Consider the following 19,934-nt stretch of genomic DNA (forward strand, 5'->3'; position numbering starts at 1 on the left):
CAAACTTGGGGTAGCCACATATAAGGCAAGCATCTTACTCACTATACTGTCTCTCTGGTCCCATAAAATCAATTCTTTCTTTATCTGGAGAGTTGACACAGTATTACAATGAATTCTAGGTACCTACCTAAGCAAAGCAAATTTACTGAATTCAGAAACAAGAGTTGAATTTCAGGTGTGAGATCTATAACAGAATAATTTATTTTGACATATATATTTAGAAAAAATACTTACCATAAAAAGTGAGGTACCCAAAAAGTGCAGATATAAAATAAATGAGAAAACTTAAAGCAATTGCTGTATTGGCTACATTCTGCATTCTTTTCTTTGAAGGCCTAATAAAAGTAGAAAATGACAAAAATAAAGGATCATTTTTATCATCTAAATAACTCTATCTAAAGCAACAAAAACTCCTTAAGCTAAGAAAGAGGTAACTGAATAATTAATACCTAGAGCTTTAAAAAATAAATTAAAAAGACCTGATACTTTAATAACTATGTATTGGAATTTATGATTTGAAATTATTTCACAAAGATTACAACTGTAGAAAATGTTCTTAACTTGACAGAACTAATTCTTGGTTGTTTCATATTAAAATAACAACACTCAGGACCCAGTGATGGGAAAAAATTATTAATAAAAGAAAATGTCATTCATTCAGAAAGTTCCAGAAGTAGGAAGACATATTAAATACATTTAAATTACTCTGGGACTCTATAATACCTTTGGAGTTCACAGTATATGGGCAATATTGATGTATGGCAGAGAAATGAAAAAGCCATGGTTGGAATAGCATAAGCACTCTGAAAGAAATGTGAAAAGATAAAATTATTAAATGCTGCTTGAAAATACTACATTTGGCAATACAGTAATTCTTTATAAAAAATTTGGTAAAACTTATTTCATATTTCTTCAACATATCTTTAAAGATATTTGTATTATCTTTTTAAAAATCATAACATTCTAGAAATGATCTTGCTGTATGAAATTCTCAGTATTTCCTAGTGTATATATATATTATTAATGTAAGCAGCATAATAATACTTTGAACCTGCTTTCAACTCACTTAAGATGGAAAATAATTACCTTTCAGGAATTATCAACATTTTTGACTACTGAATCTCTTTCAGTGGGGCTGAACATAATTTATTATAGACTGACAAAATTTTAGAGAACCACAGAAATGTTAGCATACATTGTTTTCTTTTCTTTTTGTCCCTTTCTGTAAGAATACTTAAGAGAAAGAGGAAGTTACAAAGCAAAAAAAAGTTGCCATCTAAGTGAAAACTCTCTCTACAAAATGAATGGTGATGATTTAACTTTCTCTTTCCTACTCTTGGAAAAAAAGTTCCCCTTAATCATTAGACTCTTTAGCAAAAGAAGTTCCAGATGACCGGAGACCTATCTTGGGATATAATGCCTCCTGAAATATTTGTGAGGGGCAACAGTGTTTCCTGATGCTGGATTAGGGGAATGAGAGTTTAAATCACAAATTCTCCTTCATATATTGCTTAATTTCCTGACTTGTCAATTACCCTACTAAGATCTTAAGGCACACGGACGGCTCTGCCATGTAAAAGATACGGTACTTCCTGCAGGGCCAGAGAATGATTTCTCATCTAAAATATGAGAATGAAAACAGATAATTCTGCATAAAGAAGTTACCACACATAACATACTGCACTGACAGAGTTAACTGTACATGAGCAGAGGGGATTCTATTATCTGGGGCTTGCACTTGCACAGAATTTTAAAAGTATAGATGAAGAGATTTGCAGCAACAGGGAAGATTTTGAGCTCTTCTAGAATGGCAAAGTAGAAATTATTCAGGTCACAGCTCCTGTCTCCTCTGCGGCTGCTTAAAGTCTCCTGTAGGCATTTCTAGGATATTAGAGATGGATCCTAAGGTTCTAAGAGAAGGCAAGGAGACTTGGCCTTTGAGTTTCTGCCCCAGGCATCATAAACTTCACCTTTGGAATGTTGGCAAAGAGATGTATTGGCAGCACTCAATTGTTGGACCAATGATGAGGCTGTTGAGCTACAGACTACGGTTCTACTCACAGGGGAGGAGTTTTGATATAATTGGCTATTTAGCTTAACAAGTCCAGAGGGCAGCAGGAAGTCTGTATCCACAGAGGACCTTATTGGCCAGACCAGACATTCGGTAAATCTGTTCTTTTAGGCAGTGGCCCATTTAAAACAGGCTCCATTTAAAAGCATGCCAGAAAAAAAAAAGTGGCTGTTTCATAATGGGCCACCCTGTGTTAAATAATATTACTCTTCTGGTAGGCAACCCTATACTTAGCACTTTCATGAAAATTAATTAGGTACAGGTACAAAGACCTAAGAGACTCTATTACACAAATCTCTTAAAACTTGAAATGTGAAAAATCGACCAAAAGTATCTGTTAATAACTTACACACCTCTTTGGAAAAATGAAAGAGCTTTGGTTTACAATCATCTGTAGCATTTGAAATCTGTTTAAGAGGATTGAAGGGAAAGAGAGAAACCAACAGTCATTAAAAGTCAAACTACATCAACAAAAATAATGAACTTATTACTACTAGGCTTTCAAATAAAAATATTTCAAAACAAAGTTCCAAAATACAACACAGCGGTACTTTTATTCATTAGAAAAAAAATGTCACTCATCTTTTATTTTTCTTTTTAACTTAAAAAGGAAGAAATTGAGAATGTAAATAATTACCTGAAAGTATTGCTCTGTGAAATTTAATGCCAGAGGACAAGGGATGGACCACTTTTTAATTATTATCTGTAAAAATAAGTAAATAAGCATTCAAATTATTTTTACATATTTATAAACTGGAGCAATAGCACAGCTGGCAGGGCATTTACCTTGCACTTGGCCAACCTGGGTTTGATTCCTCCGTCCCTCTTGGAGAGCCCGGCAAGCTACTGAGAGTATCCTGCCTGCACGGCAGAGCCTGGCAAGCTACCCATGGCGTATTCGATATGCCAAAAATAGTAACAATAAATCTCACAGTGCAGACGTTACTTGGTGCCCGTTCGAGCAAATCAATGAACAATGGGATGACAGTGCTACAGTGCAGTGCTATGACAAAATCAATTTTAAATACTTCAATAAATCTACCACCACACCAAATAAGATGCTAGCAAACAGAAAGTTTTTTGAGCATATGCGTTTCCTAGTTAGAGTGGGGTCATCATTTAAAGGGATCACCACTGGGGCTGGAGCAATAGCACAGCAGGTAGGGCATTTGTCTTGCACACAGCGACCCGGGTTCGATCCCCGGCATCCCATATGGTCCCCCAAGTACTGCCAGGAGTAATTCCTGAGTGCAAAGCCAGGAGTAACCCCTGAGCATCGCTGGGTGTGACCAAAAAAAAGCAAAAATAAATAAACAAACAAACAAACAAATAAATAAAGGGATCATCATTTAACATGGTCAGTTATGGCCAGGGTTGTGGATAGGAAAGATATAGAAATGCTGCAATCCTGTTTCAGGGACTGCCTCATTAAAGTCTACGAATATGCTTGTATCAACTCTCAAAACTCTTTTGAGTATCAATGCATTAAAATAAAAAAGTGCAACTCAAAATGGGAACACAGTGGTTTTAGTGACAATGGAACACGAATACAGTTATTTGTGGACCTGGCACCAGTAACAAACAGTAAAATATTAATAGCGGTTTTGGAAACAGCTATTGGAGCCTTCATGCAAAGGGGAAGCTAAAGGATTTCTGTTGCAGAATGCTGGCCCTCTTAGCTTTTTTCAGACATGTATTGCTTTTGGTAAATGTGAATAAAGCTGGTTAGAAACAGGAGAAAAATTGAATTTTAAAAAACATTATAAGAAATCCAGAGCAATGCTAATTCACAGAACAATCAATGAAAACATTTCAGGATTTCACTCTTCCTTATTTTTTTGTGGTCTCCTGTTCCTAGACCTAGGGAGTTACTGTGTTAGCATTACCATGGGCACAGTTGTTTTAGGCACATAATCACTCTGTAAATGTTTGCTCTGGGCTGAAACCCAGCACACAGGGCAAGGGATAATAAAGGAAACATTTGTCCTTTGCAGGAGACCAATAAGTAAACAGTATTCCTATTCGGTACTTATCTAGTTTTGAATTTTAACTATGTCATTCAAAATTTTATGTACCGATCAAACAAATCTAAGGAAAATAAATACTTTTAGGACTAAATTAAGGTGTGAACTAAAGAATTACCATTAATTAAAACACTTACCTCCCCCACCCCTGAATTGCCGCCCTCCTCCCAATAATTCTAAATTAAAGAAGTTGCTTTGATATTTCTAGCTACTTTGACAATATAGAATAAAATGGCCAATTCATGAGAAAAAAAAAATCAATATTATCACTGCCCTTTTTCCTCTGCTAGTTTTTTAACTCAAGGTGGGTAGAAGCTAGAGAATCGAGGCTATTAGTTATATCTCTTTCTTTCCTGCCAAATGGAGTTTCTCTCACCTTCCCTCCTTCCAGTCCAAGTGGTCGCAGCCTTAACCACTTAGGAAGTCCTTGATTGGCACCATGTGCTTTGATCAACTCTATGGGCGTTACCTCATTTATTTAATCAACTATTCTTATTAGACTGCAAAAATATAAATAAAAAAAAAACTTTCAATCTGAACACTAAGCCTGCATGGTAGAATAGGATGAATAGAGACAATGTCCTAGGAAGCAAAAACCAGAGAACAGAAATGGATATATAAAATAACAAAGAATAACAGAGTCTCAGGTTGAAGGCAGACATAGTAAGAAGATAATTCCAGGTCAGAGAAAGAAACGGAGAAATGGAATATACATATTAAAAACATCTGCTCAACAACAACAACAACAACAAAATTAAAAGAAAAAAAAACCCTGCTGGTGGGTTAGAGATAGTACAGAGGTAAAGCTCCTATCTTGCATGTGGATTTGATCCCCAGCAATACGGTCTACTGAGCACTTCCAGGAATGACTTTAGGACTACCATGTGTGGTTTATCCCTAACCCTCCAACCCCTGCGTCTTAAATAACTGCTTAGGCTTAGGGAGATAACTCAAAGGGATGGGGAGCATTCAAAAAGTCCAGGTTCAATCCTGGGCATAGCATGATCTCCTAATTATCACTGGGTGAAGCCCCCAAACCAAATAATAATAGTGATGGACTGAAGCAATAGCACAATGGGTAGGGTATTCGTCTTGCATGTGGCTGACCCGGTTTCGATTCCTCCGTTCCTCTTGGAGAGCCTGGCAAGCTACCGAGCGTATCCTGCCCGCAAGGCAGAGCCTGGCAAGTTACCTGTGGCATATTTGATATGCCAAGAACAGTAACAACAAGTCTCACAATGGAGACGTTACTGGTGCCCGCTCGAGCAAATTGATGAGCAACAGGACGACAGTGCTACAGTGCTAATATTTAATTAAAAAGATTATGGGGCCAAGTGATAGTACAGTGGGTAGGGCATTTGCTTTGCAAGCAGCCAACCTGGGATCAATTCTCCAGCAACCTCTATGGTCCCCTGAGCCCTGCTGGAAATGATCCCTGAGCACTGCTGGTTATGAACCTCCGAAAAACAAACAAACACATAAACGAAACATTAAAATATCTCTTCACTTGCACAAAAAGCTCTTTCCTGTCTGTTCCATGTCTTACCAAGTTCCTAACACTCAGTTCAAGTTTCGCATTCTTTCTTTGACATCTTTCTTTTCTCTAGTTGCAGTGATACTTCTTTTCTCTCAAGTCTTACAATTCTTATTCTAAAGCAAACACTAATTTTTTTTTCCCAATTACATATTGCCTGTACTGTTATTTTCTGTAATACAGTTAGTTTGTTTCCCATAACAGACTGACAGATCCCTAAGCAGACCAAGGAGATGGCTCAAAGAGCTCACACTTGGCATCCAAAAGTCTGATTCCTTGCACAATACATGGTCCTCTGCGCACTGCGTAGGAGGAGGATTGCCAAGTACAGCACCCGAACTGAAACGGAGTAAGATACAGATGAAATTCCCCAAACCCTATAATGCCTAACAGTGCTCAGCAGAAGAAAAGCATCTGATTAAAAGCCACTGAAATAATTCTCTATTTTGATTACTGATTTATTTATATATTACTAATTTGTAATCATGACAGAATATATGGAAATGATGACAATAAATACATTTGTATTCCATAACAAACTCCCCCAAAGTTAAATTTACCAAATTAGGGAAAGCCATGTTATTGCTGTCATTCTGAGCCACTGTTAAGTAAAATTTAATGGGAAATTTTAGATATTTCAGAGAGGACATGTGCGCTAAATTTTTTTCTCAAAGAAAGTGTCTAGGTCAATAAATGACTGTAAATTTTTATTTGTATAATTTGAAGATTTTAGGTAAATAAAATTTTCATGGACCAATTTTTATTTATTTTTTAGTTTTGGGTCCACAACCAGCAGTGTTCAGGGCTTACTCTATGCTCAGGGATCACTTTAGCAGGGCTCAGGGGACGAAACAGGGTTCTGGGGATCAAACCTGGGTCAGCCTCCTCCAAGGCAATTTTTAAATATTTATGTATGTTATAGAAATATTAATTGACTTACAAAAACATACCAACAGAAACAGTCATGCACAAAGTCAGCAACCTTCAAAAATAATCTGTGTTAACAGGTATTATTTCCTTTCCTAAGCATTCACTACATTATGCATTTAAAAGTCTAATATTTAGATGGTATAAAATGTAAAGAAGCATTAAAAAATTTGTATAGTTTTCATTGTCCCATTAGAGTACATAGAGATGCTGTCCTCAGTTGAGCAAATTTAAACTGTGCTCACAGGAAAATCCCACAGGTGTTGTAAAGCATTGACAATCACTGTCACCGTAATCACTGTCATTCCGTTGCTCATCGATTCTGCTCTAGCGGGCACCAGTAACGTCTCCATTGTGAGACTTGTTGCTATTGTTTTTTTTTTTTTGTCTGTTTGTTTGTTTTTGGGTCACACCCAGCGATGCACAGGGGTTACTCCTGGCTCTGCACTCAGGAACTACCCCTGGCGGTGCTCAGGGGACCATATGGGATGCTGGGATTTGAATCTGGGTCGGCCGTGTGCAAGGCAAACGCCCTACCCGCTGTGCTATAGCTCCAGCCCCTTGTTACTGTTTTTGGCATATCAAATATGCCATGGGGAGCTTGCCAAGCTCTGCTGTGTGGCAAGATACTCTCGGTAGCTTGCCGGGCTCTCCGAGAGGATCAGAGGAGGAGGAATCGAACCCAGGTCAGCCTCGTGCAAGGCAAAAGCCCTGCCCGCTATGCTATCACTCCAATACATGCAGAATAGGAGTACTGTTTGCAAATGACTTTCACACTTAAAACCTGCAGTAAGGAGGCTGGGAGAGAGGACAGAGGAAAATCTGGCTGATTCTAGGCACCACATGGTCCCCCAGCAAAGCAGGCCCTGAGAACCACCAGGTGTGACCTTGGAGGTCTCATCACAGCAGGGTGGCCTGGGTGACCCTGGCACTGCAGGGTCAGAACAGAATTGCTGGTGAGACCCCTTGATCTCCTGAGCATCACTTGGAACCCCTCCCCCCATCAAAACAAACAAGAAACCTGCATTAGAGAGTAAAAAGTATCTGCTGTGATAGAAATGAGCACTATTACAACCACAATCAAGGGACATATCAATATATCAGCTTCAAGCTATCAGCAGTAAACATCTTTTTTTTTTCATTTTCTCTTGCTTTTTTTCAGTGAAACAGATAGTTTTTCATTGAACAAAACCTACTTTTGAAGGATGTGAAGGGATAAGAAAAGATGAGGATGTGTTCAAGAGGAAAAAACAGGCAGGCTTTTCCAGAGAGGAAAAGCAAAGAGACAGAGAGATAACCAAGTGAGACAGGTGCTCAAGGGAGAACACAGTCTTGAAGAGCAAACCAAACATCAAATTATTTCTACCTATGCAATGTCTGACCCCTGGGACATAGAAGTAACAAATGGAGATGTTGCTGGCGCCCACTCAAGCAAATCGATGAACAACGGGATGACAGTGATACAGTGATTCAATGTCTGGACTGCCATCATTTCTGAGAAAAAAAAATCAATGTTACCTGTACTGATTTTCTTTAATATACAAATGGCCAACTGCATATGGATGATACTCGACCACCATGCAGATGTTTCTCAACAGTACGATTATGATGAAAATATCTGCTATATTTCTCTCTTGAACACGGAGCCTAAAAAGTGGAGCCAGACTGATGATAGTACAGCTTGTAGGTTGCTTTCCTTGCATGTACCCACCTGAGTTTGGACCCTGGCATCCAATATGGTCCCCCAAACACTACCAGGAGTAATTTGTGAATGCAGAGCCAAGAGGAAACCCCTGAGTATTGCCAGGTGTGACCCAAAACCCAAAAAACAAAAACCAGGGACTAGAGACATGGCACTAGGGATTAAGATATATGCCCTGTTGGGGCTGGAGAGATAGCACAGCAGGTAAGGCGTTTGCCTTGCACGCGGCCGACCCGGGTTCAAATCCCAGCGTCCCATATGGTCCCCTGAGCATGACCAGGGGTAATTCCTGAGTGCAAAGCCAGGAGTAACCCCTGTGCATTGCCAGGTGTGACCCAAAAAGAAAAAAAAAAAGATATATGCCCTGTAAGCAGCCAACCCAGGTACCACATGCCCCCCACTAGGATCTCTGGGTGTGGCCCTGGAGGCTCCTGGGCATTGCTTGGGAGGTTCTGCCAAAAGAATGGAATTCAGAGCTGGAGAGATAGTGCAGGAGTTAAGGTGCTTGCCTAACATGTGGCTAACTCTGGTTCCATCCCTGGCACCACATATAGTCCCCAGCATGGTGGAATTCAGATTCTCTTTCTCTTTATATTGTGTTACTTTACAAATATCAAAACAATGATGGTGAAGGAGGAGAACTTTGTTCATCAAACCTATAAAAGACAAATAAAAAGACCCCTGAAAATAATCTAAGGTCCTATTAATTTATGGGTGGATAAAGATATGATACCATGTCCATAGTAGTCCAGTGTCCACTACAGAATATTATTCAGCTATTTTTTTAAAAGACAAAGCCCTGCAATTAATAAGAATAAACCTAGAGGACATAGTGTTTAATAAAGAGTCAACTTGAAAGACAAACACTGTATGATTTTCACACATTTATGCAATATAGAGAAAATGTACAGATAAAGTTATATAAAGCCCAAAATAACTTTTGTTGTATTTGGCCAATTAGGGTTATCAGAAAGAAAGGGGGAAGTAGATAAATTGGGATAAAGGGGACAAATATATAATCAAGGGAAGAATAAGACTTTAATTGGTGAATTTAATATAGTACATATACACATGGTACTTTTCAACAATGAACATCTGAAAATGTTATAATGCTATAGTCAATGCTTCTTTGGCCAAAAGGCGATGTAAAATAGAACTATGTTGCTTCAATAAATTGTATTTAATATTAAAAAATGTATCAATGTATCAAAATTAACTCCCGTAAGTTTTCTGAGAAATATTTTTCCTGTTACAAAAAAAGAGCTAATTTTGGGCCGGAGCGATAGCACAGCGGGTAGGGCGTTTGCCTTGCACGCGGCCGACCCGGGTTCAATCCCCGGCACCCCATATGGTCCCTCAAGCACCGCCAGGGGTAATTCCTGAGTGTAAAGCCAGGAGTAACCCCTGAGCATCGCTGGGTTGTGACCCAAAGAGCAAAAAAAAAAAAAAAAGAGCTAATTTTAAAAGTAAAAAATATCAGGGCTGGAGAGATAGCACAGTGGGTAGGGCATTTGCCTTGCATGCAGCTGTCTCGGGTTTGATTCCCAGCATCTCATATGGTCCCTTGAGCACCACCAGGAGTGATTCCTGAGTGCAAAGCCAGGAGTAACCCCTGAGCATCGCCGGGTGTGACCCTCCAAAAAAAAATCTCATATGTAAAAGAATTATTTCTTTTTAGTAACAATTTTGTAAGAACTTATTTATGCTAAATAAACTAAACCAGAGTGAATTCAGGCATCTAATTCTTACTAGAGCTCCTTCACAGTTAAAACCCAGAAACTCTGGATTCATTAATAAGACCAAGTTTCAAAATTGCAATTAGCATGAAATTGATTTTATAGATTAGAACCAGCCTGATTCTCATCCTTGAGTAACCACACACACATACAATATTGTAAACGTCAACAGCAACAACAAAACATGATACACACACCTACACAAATAATTATTTTCTAAGGTTTTACATGAGTTAGTCTACTCTACTCCCTAGTAAAGGACAAGAAATAATGCATTTGAAATGCTGCTGCAGCTGAGTATTCAAAGTAGATAAAAAGGAAATAGGTTTGTGGGACAAAAGTGCTTTGAATAACATGTTGAAATAAACTGGTATTCCCAATAACAACAAAAATGAATTAAAGAACATTATTATAATGAGTTCAATTTTAGTGAAGAGATAAGCAATATACTGTATTTTAAACTTACCACAAGAGCAAAGAACAGCATAAAGAAAAATGATAAGCTACTCGTGTAGCCAAGAAAGCCTGTAAAATAACAGTAAAATAAAAAGCAATTTATAAGGAAAGTGATCCTAATGTACAGCTAAAGCTATCCATCTTGGGCATGTTTTCTATTACAATGCTTTAGTATCTGGGGCTTAGGGCTGAGAATAACAACATTCCAACTATCTGTCACAGATCATTTATGTAGTTCTGCACAGCAGAATTGGAACTGGCTTACCACTAATGGTACACTGTAAGGAAAGGCTGCTCTTTAATGTTCTGCTGTAAAGATTTTATTTTAGTGGGGCAGACAAAATACTACTGCAAACCAAGTAATAGGTTAACTAGGCAGGGCTGAAGGCTGAACAACCTAAAATAAGACCAAATTAAAGTTATTCACAACCACCGCCCTTCAATACCATGAAGTTTAAAAGCCCCTAAATGCTATTTTCTTGTCATTCATTTGCAGCCCCCACCCCCTCCATACACACACACAAACAAACACACACACATACACACACAAACACACACACACTTTCTTCTAAACAAATAATGTTGTCTTCTGGAAAAACACTTACCTATTTTAGGAAGAAGTGCTAGAGGGAACACAATGCCAATACAAATGATAATCAGAAGTGTTTGTCCATCAAGATACCAAGACCTATGGGGGAAAATGATGTCCCGTTTTAGTCCTATTTTAGACACAAAACTCCAGAGTTTGCATACACACACACACACACACACACACACACACAGAGTCACTCATTACAACCATTCATTAGGGAAAATATATTTCTGTCTGTTAAAAAGTATTCTTTTAGGATTCTATTATTCTTATTTATGCATTTATATTAAAGAAATATATCCATACCATGAGCTATCATTTTTCAACCACTAGGTTTGCAAATATATTAATATTAAACAGAAAAGGTAATAGACAATGTTGATAAAGAATAAGGTGTCCAAAAACTGATGAATACATAAATGGTTTATATTATTTTTCTGGAAAAAAACTTGGCAATCGATATTATATGTTTTAACACTTAAAAATGACTTAAATATAGGAAACAGTGAGTAATAAGAACAAAAAAATCTTTAAAAAGATCTATTTATTTTTTTTTTAAGTGAGTATTTTTTTTATTTTTTTATTTTTTTATAATTTATTTATATTTAATTAGAGAATCACCGTGAGGGTACAGTTACAGATTTATACACTTTTGTGCTTATACTTCCCTTATACAAAGTTCGGGAACCCATCCCTTCACCAGTGCCCATTCTCCACCACCCGTAAACCCGGCGTCCCTCCCACCCTCCCCAATCCCATCTCCCCCCCACCCCACCCTGCCACTGTGGCAGGGCATTCCCTTCTGTTCTCTCTCTCTAATTAGCTGTTGTGGTTTGCAATAAAGGTGTTCAGTGGCCGCTGTGCTCAGTCTCTAGCCCTCATTCAGCCCGCAACTCCCTTCCCCCACATGGCCTTCAACTACAATGTAGTTGGTGATCGCTTCTCTGAGTTGCCCTTTCCCCGGAACGTGAGGCCAGCCGCGAAGCCATGGGGTCAACCTCCTGGTACTTATTTCTACAGTTCTTGGGTATTAGTCTCCCACTCTGATATTCTATACTGGCTCTGCACTCAGAGATTACTCCTGGCATTGCTTGGAGGGCTATATAGGGTGCTAAGATTGAACCCAGGTGGGCCGCACACAAGGCAAAAGACCTATGTGCTGTACTACTGCTCCAGCCTCTACGTGAAAAAAAATTTTTACCACAAAAAGATACTGATGTCACACTAACACCCAAAAGTAGTAGAGATAAGAATCAGGAGATCTGCCCTACAGCTTGGAAAATGGCCTCAAATGCTGGGGGAAAAGGCAGCAGAGACAGAGAAGGGTACATCTAGTAGAGAATGTTGGGAGGACCCACTCGGGTTGAAAGCTTCGTACCAAAAGTAGACTATAGACCGAACAGGATGACCACTCAATACCTCTATTGCAAACTACAACATCCAACAGGAGAGAGAACAAAAGGGAATGCCCTGCCACAGAGGTAGGATGGGGTGGTGGGGGCTGGGACGGGGGTGGTGGGAGGGATACTGGAATCATTGGTGAGGAGAATGGGCACTGGTGGAGGGATGTAAACTAAATACAAACATGAAAGTTCATAAGTTTCTAACTGTACCCCACGGTGATTCACTAATAAAAATTAAAAAAAAAAGATACTGATGTCACTTGATGGAGGTGTTTTCAAACATTATGGTGATAGTCATATTGCAACATTAAAGCATCTAACTCAACACTGTACACCTTCAACTTCTACAATGATATCTTTTGAATATATTTCAATTTTAAAAAAAAGGTACATCAATTTCAAGTCCTGGCTTCTAATATGAACTTCCTAGTTCATCGTACCTTTTTGTTTCCTTAGAGGGAAATGGATACCTGGCAAAGGCTCACTGCTTAGAGAGGTTGTTTCTGGGGCTACTCGAGGCTCTACTGGGTGCATGGGATTGAACCTGGGACTCTGCTACACACGAAGCATATACTCAGTGCAGTAAATGATCTCTCCAGAGAGGACTATGTCTTTTACACCTTGGGCTGTGAGGAAGTTCTATCGAAATTACCATTTTTGTTTGTCTTTGTTTTTGGCATAGTGCTTCGGGGTTGCTTGCGGGACCATGCGCTGCTTGGGGATGGAATCCAGACTCCAGCATGCTAAGCGCACACTCCAGCCCTTGAAGCTTTCTCCTAGCCCCTCTAATGCATTTTTAATGAGTACTGCTGGGTGCTGACAACTTCTTTAACAGAACAAGAGAAGGAGCAGCATCAGAAAAAGCAACACGATCACATTTCTCTCTCCTCCACCCTAATTCACGTCTTTACATAGCACCTGGGGCTGGAGCGATAGCACAACAGGTAGGGCGTTTGCCTTGCACATGGCCAACCTGGGTTTGATTCCTCTGTCCCTCTCGGAGAGCCCGGCAAGCTACCGAGAGTATCCCGCCTCCACGGCAGAGCCTGGCAAGCTACCCGTGGTGCATTCGTTATGCCAAAAACAGTAACAACAAGTCTCACGATGGAGACGCTACTGGTGCCCACTCGAGCAAATCGATGAACAACAGGACGACAGTGACAGTGCTACAGTGCTACATAGTACATGGACCAGACACTAAAACATTTTGCACCTATTGTATTTGATTTTTATCAAACCTATTTCTAGCTGTCATGAATCTGGATCTGTGTACTCTACATGTCTTTTAATTGTTAGCAAGCAGAAACTTCAAAGAAAATACATATGTTAAAAAAAGCAAAAAGATACTTAGCATATTCAACTAATAAGAAGCAAAATGAGAATTAAAAAAATATATATTCCCTCATCAAGGAGCACCTGGCAACTAAATTTCTTAAGTTGGCAAAGAGCCCAGGGCTCCATGCCTGAAATCTCCTTCCTTCTGGGATCCAATATCAGATCCAACAGTTGCAGTGCCAGGAGAAAAAATGCCCAAAGGAGCGCCAAAGCAGATTCCATCTGTTAGTTCTGCCGTCCCGGCTGTCCGGAAGGTGGAATTGTGCAAAGTGAGCAGATTAATCCTCAGGACCAGACACTCTTTCCTCTTGCATTAGAATAAAGGAAATTTCCCAGTTCTGATCTTAACTTATATTCTTATATCTTGTAACTTTATACTAGTTCAGATCACCATTCATGTCCCTGGAACACAGTGGCCAATACAATGAGCTGGGGAGTGTCTAAAGATAAATCCCACTGCCCCCTCCCCTCTGAGCACTAACTCAGATGCAGAGTAATGTAATGTTAGCCCTACAGGAACCATGCTGTAAAGATCATATGAGCCAACAATTTCTTTTTATTAGCCTATAAAATCAACAAAAGGAAGAAGATCTTAAGTGATAAAAACAATAGAAATTATTTCCTACTCCTGAAACTTCACTGGGTTATTTTTGGGTTTTTTTGTTTGTTTGTTTTAGAAATTAGAAAAGTTTTTGGAAAGCAGTAAAGAAAGGAAAAGGAACTCCCTTTTTGGGGAAGGAATTCAGTCTAAGTTAGTCAATGTGAGTTTATGATATTTTTCAAACATTGCCTTGTTTATTTCAAGATGGTGCTTTCTTTACACACTCCTTCAAGGATTGAACTTTAAATTCTTAATATAAAAAAAAAACCTTGCTGCAAATATAACTTCTCCATCCCTAGCAGTGGTGCTGGCTAATATCATTATTAAGCTATGCTAATAAAACCAATTGTAATTAAAATGCTTTCCTTTGCTAGTCATCAACATTAAAGGCAATGCAGTAATAATAATAAAGTTAAGAACTTTATGAAAATAAAGTTGGTTGAACTTCATGTACACATCACAGTCAACTGAACTGTGTTTGGAAATAGACATTTTACAAAGAACAGAAAGGATTAAACTTACAAAATAAAACCAGCAAGAGAAAAAAAAGAGGGGGGAGCAAGCACCACTAAATATAAATAATAACAAAAATCAAGATATTAGAATGTACTAACCTTAAATTTTTTCCTAAGCAGGGGGTAAAAAAGAATTATCTAATAGAATCCCTATTTTCCTACTGTGATCTAAGTATACAATTGTCTTTAAGCCAAATAATTAAAGTAAAAAGTTTTATACTTCCTAGAAAACTTGTTTGATCTGTGAATTTAATCCTATATGATAAAAATGTTCCCAGTATGAAATATGGAGCATAAATCCTTAGCTGTATTGCAAATGCTTTGGCATGCAGATGTTTTTTTCCATATTCTAATGAAAACCAGATTTATTTATAAGTTGCTTTAATTTCATTCTCGAATGGAATGGAACAAGAGTATCATATGTTCTGAATTAGGATCTTACTCACATCCCATATCAATTATGTAACTCAAATGCAAGACAACTTAATTGTGTCAATCATATTCCCCTGACAAGATCATTAAATGTTAACAGAGAGCTTCCAACTTTAACAGTCACAGATTTTTAAAATATAAATTATTCTATAAGAAATATCGATATCTCACAAAAGTCCTTTATAAGTACTATAGCTGACTTCCAATAATACGTTAAAAATTAGAATAGTTTCAACAAAAAACCTCTTTATAACAGTTTACAAAGGTTTATATTTTAAAAAGATATATCAAAGTTTTCAGGTAACACAGAAAATAAGCACACCTAAAAGATCTTAACTATAAAATACTGTAAATCAACTCCAAAATAAAAGCATTTCAATATCACTGACTCCACAGAAAAAATATTGCTATGTAACCCTAGAACCAAAATGCCTAGATAGTTAAGTCAATAATCATAACATTTATTTCCTAATTATTTTATAACATTCATCTTTAAAACCTAATGACTTACCTGTATTCTAAGCAACTAATATAGTGACTTATTGTTTTTCAAAACTTTGAAATCCAACTGAAGCAAATACACATAAAATTTATAACAACGTGAGTCTAATAAAATGTATAATTTAAACATATCTTAACAGAGAGATGCAAGCTGGCTAAAGTATTTTGAAATATTTCGTTTTGAAAATCCATTTCTGACATGTGAAAGTAAGATTTTTATCAATTTTTAACTAACTTGAATGAGATGGGAGTTCATTTTGTTTTCATTTTAAAAACATAGAAAAAATGATGTAAATGGCAACTATTTTTTAAAAAACTATGATAAAATACTTTTAGAGAATAAGACCTAAGTTTAATTGAACTTTACCACAGATTACCTTAATCATTTCTAAGAGCTCATGAATATTTTTATTCCTCTTTACACAAATTCATATGACAATCAAAAATTGTAAAATAAAGTCACCAAATTTAGGACCAGTTAAAAGAAAAACACGTATGACAATTATTAAAATAAATAAAATTTATTCAACGCACTCAAATTTGACTGACTTTCTTGATAGGGAGTCAAAGCAAAAAAGAAAAAAAGCAACTTTAACAGTCATTATAATTGGAATTTCACAATTTTGCAATCTTAATACTAAGCTCCATGTTTATAAAAGCTCATATATTTTATTTAATCATACTAACAACTGGTTAAGAAAGCATTAATGGTATCTCCATTATATCATTCAGGTGAAGAAACCTGAGCTGAAAACTAAGTTCCATAGGTCAGGGAGTTCATTTAAGGGACTGGAGCTCATGCTTTCATTTAGGGGGCCCAGGCTGGATCTCTAGCACCACGTGGAACCCTCTGAGCTACTGAGAGTGACCCCAAGTAGCTCCTGAGTACCATTGCTAGGTGTATACAATAAACAAAAACAAAATTATCAAGACTTTAAAGCCAAAAGATAGTTTCCTTAGCTGACTGAATGTAAACGTATAGACCATAAGTCTAATGTATACTTTCTTAGTTAACACTATATATGTGTGTAGATATACACATATATAAACATATAAACATACACACATATATACATACACATACATACATATATATAAAATGATGGGGTTTACTGAGCAGTTCTCAGGGGACCTGAGGGACTACCCATCCCATGATTCTTGGCCAATCAGGCCAATAGTTCAATGCTAGGGCTTAAGGGCATAGGTGCTGCTAGAGTGCTATGTTGCTGGTGACCTACCAAGGCCACCCAACATACTCGGGGACTTGAGGGCTATACTCAGTGGTGCTGAGGGGACCCTGTGGTACCAGGGATTGAACAGGGGTCAGAAGAATGCAAGACAAGTGCCTTAACCCCTCTACGGTCTCTCTAGCACTAGTCTAAAACTCTTTCATTGCCTTGAGTTCATAGTTGTAAATTACAAAAAAAAAACTATCACATAAGATTTTCTGAGTAACAGAACTTGTTCTCAAGGTGTTTGTACAAATACTAAAGTAAGTTTTACATAGCATTCATCAAATTAAAAGCATAAAATTTGCCTTGTAATCCCAAACAAGTTCAGATACTTGAGCACAAAAGGAAAAAAAAAGTCTACAAGTTTGACAGTTTTTTGGTGCTCTGGTTAGGAAATTATGTGAAATACTTGAAGAAAAAGATAAACTGATTTCTTCTGTCTATTCAAGTTTTTCCCAAAATTTTGGGCTGGAGCAATAGTATAGCCTTTATTGTACATGCCTGCCTTACATGCAACTGGCCAGGGTTCCATTCCAGCTCCCCATATGGTCCCACAAGCACCATGAGGAGTGATTTCTGAGTGCAGAGCCAGGAGTAACCTCTGAGCATCATTAGGTATAGGCAACTTAACCCCAACCCACCACCAATTTTTTTTAAATAAAAATTTCTTGTCATACATGCTGAAAGGAAAAGTATAATTTTCCCCTTAAAAACAAATATTAATAGCTTTTAGAAAGCAGTACTTTCGAGAAGTATTTCTTTACCTTTTTAAAAAATTGAGATAACATAATAATTTAGTATTTTTGAATAAGAGGAAAAATAAGGAATTTTGTAATTAAGTACTGTTATCTATATTGTCTAAAAACAGGAATAAAACTATTAGTCCCTACAAATTATTATTTTTTTTTGGAAGGAGGGGTTTGGGCCACACCCAGAAAGCAGTATTCAGGGTTTACTCCTAGCTCTGTGCTCAGGGATCATACCTGGCAGTGCTCAGGGGACCATATAGGATGCTGGGGAACAAACCCATGATGGCTGCATGCAAGGCAAGTGTCCTACTCCTGTACTATCTCTCTGGCCCCCAAATGACTTATTTTTAAAAATCATGCTTGGTAATAGGAACTGTCACACAAGTACAGTTGTAACTTTATCCCTCTGGCCTTATCTTTATCACTCCGGTTTACTGAGAAGGGACAGCAGAATCAACCATTCTCTTCTATTTCTTGTCAGTGGTATTCAGTTTTACCCAGTCTTCCTTTCAATCTTTCATATCCCAAAAATGTCACCTTCACTCTTTTCCAAGTGGTAGCTCATGTTCACCTGCCCTACCTTATCATCCTCCCACAAAAAGCAAAAATTACACTTGGTCCATAAGATGATTCACAACACAGTTCTTTGTACATAACGGACCACCAATAAGTACCTGAGGACTGTTTTCTTCCCCAAGACTACTATGCGCTATATCAAATTTCTAAGTCTCTTGAGGTCAAGGACTACATTTGTTTTAGTTCCCATTACAGCGTCATAAATATTGAGTTCAAAATTGACACAATAAAATATTTTTTCTTACCCACTATGGTCCCCAGACAAAAATTCTGAAATAGCAGCTGGAAGTTCCGTTTTAATAATGAAAAGATAAGATGACATAGCTGCAAAAGGGAAAGAAGAGCTTTTATCAGAATTCCCCAACTTTTAACATTTAAGGAATAATTTACTCAGAAACCCAGGTGTCCATTAGGGCTATGATAACACATGGAAAGTTAACTCACACTGCACTGTCCTTATAGATGTTTATACATCAGGACTGAAGACAAATAACTCTGTAAATTCATTAAGTTGTCTTTGTTTACATTCTAAGTCCAAAGCAAGCTGCTAGGTTAAGGAAAGTGATTGTGATTATAGGTCATTCAGAAAAAAACATTTTGTTTAAAGGTATGCAGAATCCCTTTTGTTATCAATCAACTTTGTTCAAGGCATCAGAGGTTAATTCAGCAACAACTGATACAAATAGTTTAATAAATACAGCTGATATCTTTTCTTTGTAACTAGAAAGAAAAGTCCCCATAGAAGTCTCTCTCTTCTCAATTCTTCCATGTGCTTCCCTTTCCCAACATTACAGCCATGTTATTAAAAAAAAAAAAAACCCTGAATGCAGAATAAATTGTATTTAAAACTGCTCTCTTAAATAGACTAGAAAAGATTTCATGGAAGCCATTCAATGTATTAAAGGGGCAAAATTGTAACCCTTATTCTATTAACAGTGTATTATGCAATCAAAGCCTAAAGCTAATTATTATAACATTTTATCTAATAAGACCCAAGAAATAACTATTTTATGGCATTTCCATAATGATTCTATTTCCAATAAGGCATTAAAAACATTATAAGCCTATCATCATATACTGAAAAGTGTTTTAATATGGCTACAAAAAAAGAGAAATTGCCTATACATACAGAAGTACTGAAGTTTAAAAAAACTCAGATGGTTTGGAATCAGAACTTCGGTTTAATGGAGTAATAATCTCTCTTTACGCTAGAGAGTAGGCATGTATATAAAAAAGAGTCAACAAGAATATGTCCCTAAAGAATACAGAGTGTGCTCTATGTGCATGTTAATTTTATTATTTATATTTCAGGAAACATTTCACTTTCTCATTGGACCTACAAAAACTAAGAACACAAATGAATGCCAAGTCTGAATAGCAAACATCGGGGAAATTTATTAAAAGGCTCAAATGACTTAAGAAGAAAAACATGTATTTCTCAGTTAACATATCTAAAAGTAGTCAAATTCTTCCAAATTACTGTATAGTGTAGTGTGACTACATAACCCTCGTGAAAGAGAGAAGGACACATACTAGTTTATGTATAAA

General features: G+C 37.3%; 1 protein-coding gene across 1 annotated transcript in view; it reads right to left on the reverse strand.

The window, feature by feature from the left end:
* The window catches only part of SLC38A6 (solute carrier family 38 member 6), a 71,874-nt gene that overhangs the window by 12,458 nt on the left and 39,482 nt on the right, over positions 1–19,934 (reverse strand). The window contains exons 6-12 of the mRNA XM_004612378.2: positions 18,632–18,710; positions 11,056–11,138; positions 10,461–10,519; positions 2,709–2,774; positions 2,425–2,478; positions 724–803; positions 235–335 (exon numbers count right to left, since the gene is read on the reverse strand). Of these exons, the coding sequence (XP_004612435.2) occupies positions 235–335; positions 724–803; positions 2,425–2,478; positions 2,709–2,774; positions 10,461–10,519; positions 11,056–11,138; positions 18,632–18,710 (522 nt within the window). The remainder of the gene's footprint in view (positions 1–234; positions 336–723; positions 804–2,424; positions 2,479–2,708; positions 2,775–10,460; positions 10,520–11,055; positions 11,139–18,631; positions 18,711–19,934) is intronic.

This window comes from Sorex araneus, chromosome 3, assembly GCF_027595985.1.
Source record: "Sorex araneus isolate mSorAra2 chromosome 3, mSorAra2.pri, whole genome shotgun sequence".
NCBI classification, from domain to species: Eukaryota; Metazoa; Chordata; class Mammalia; order Eulipotyphla; family Soricidae; genus Sorex; species Sorex araneus.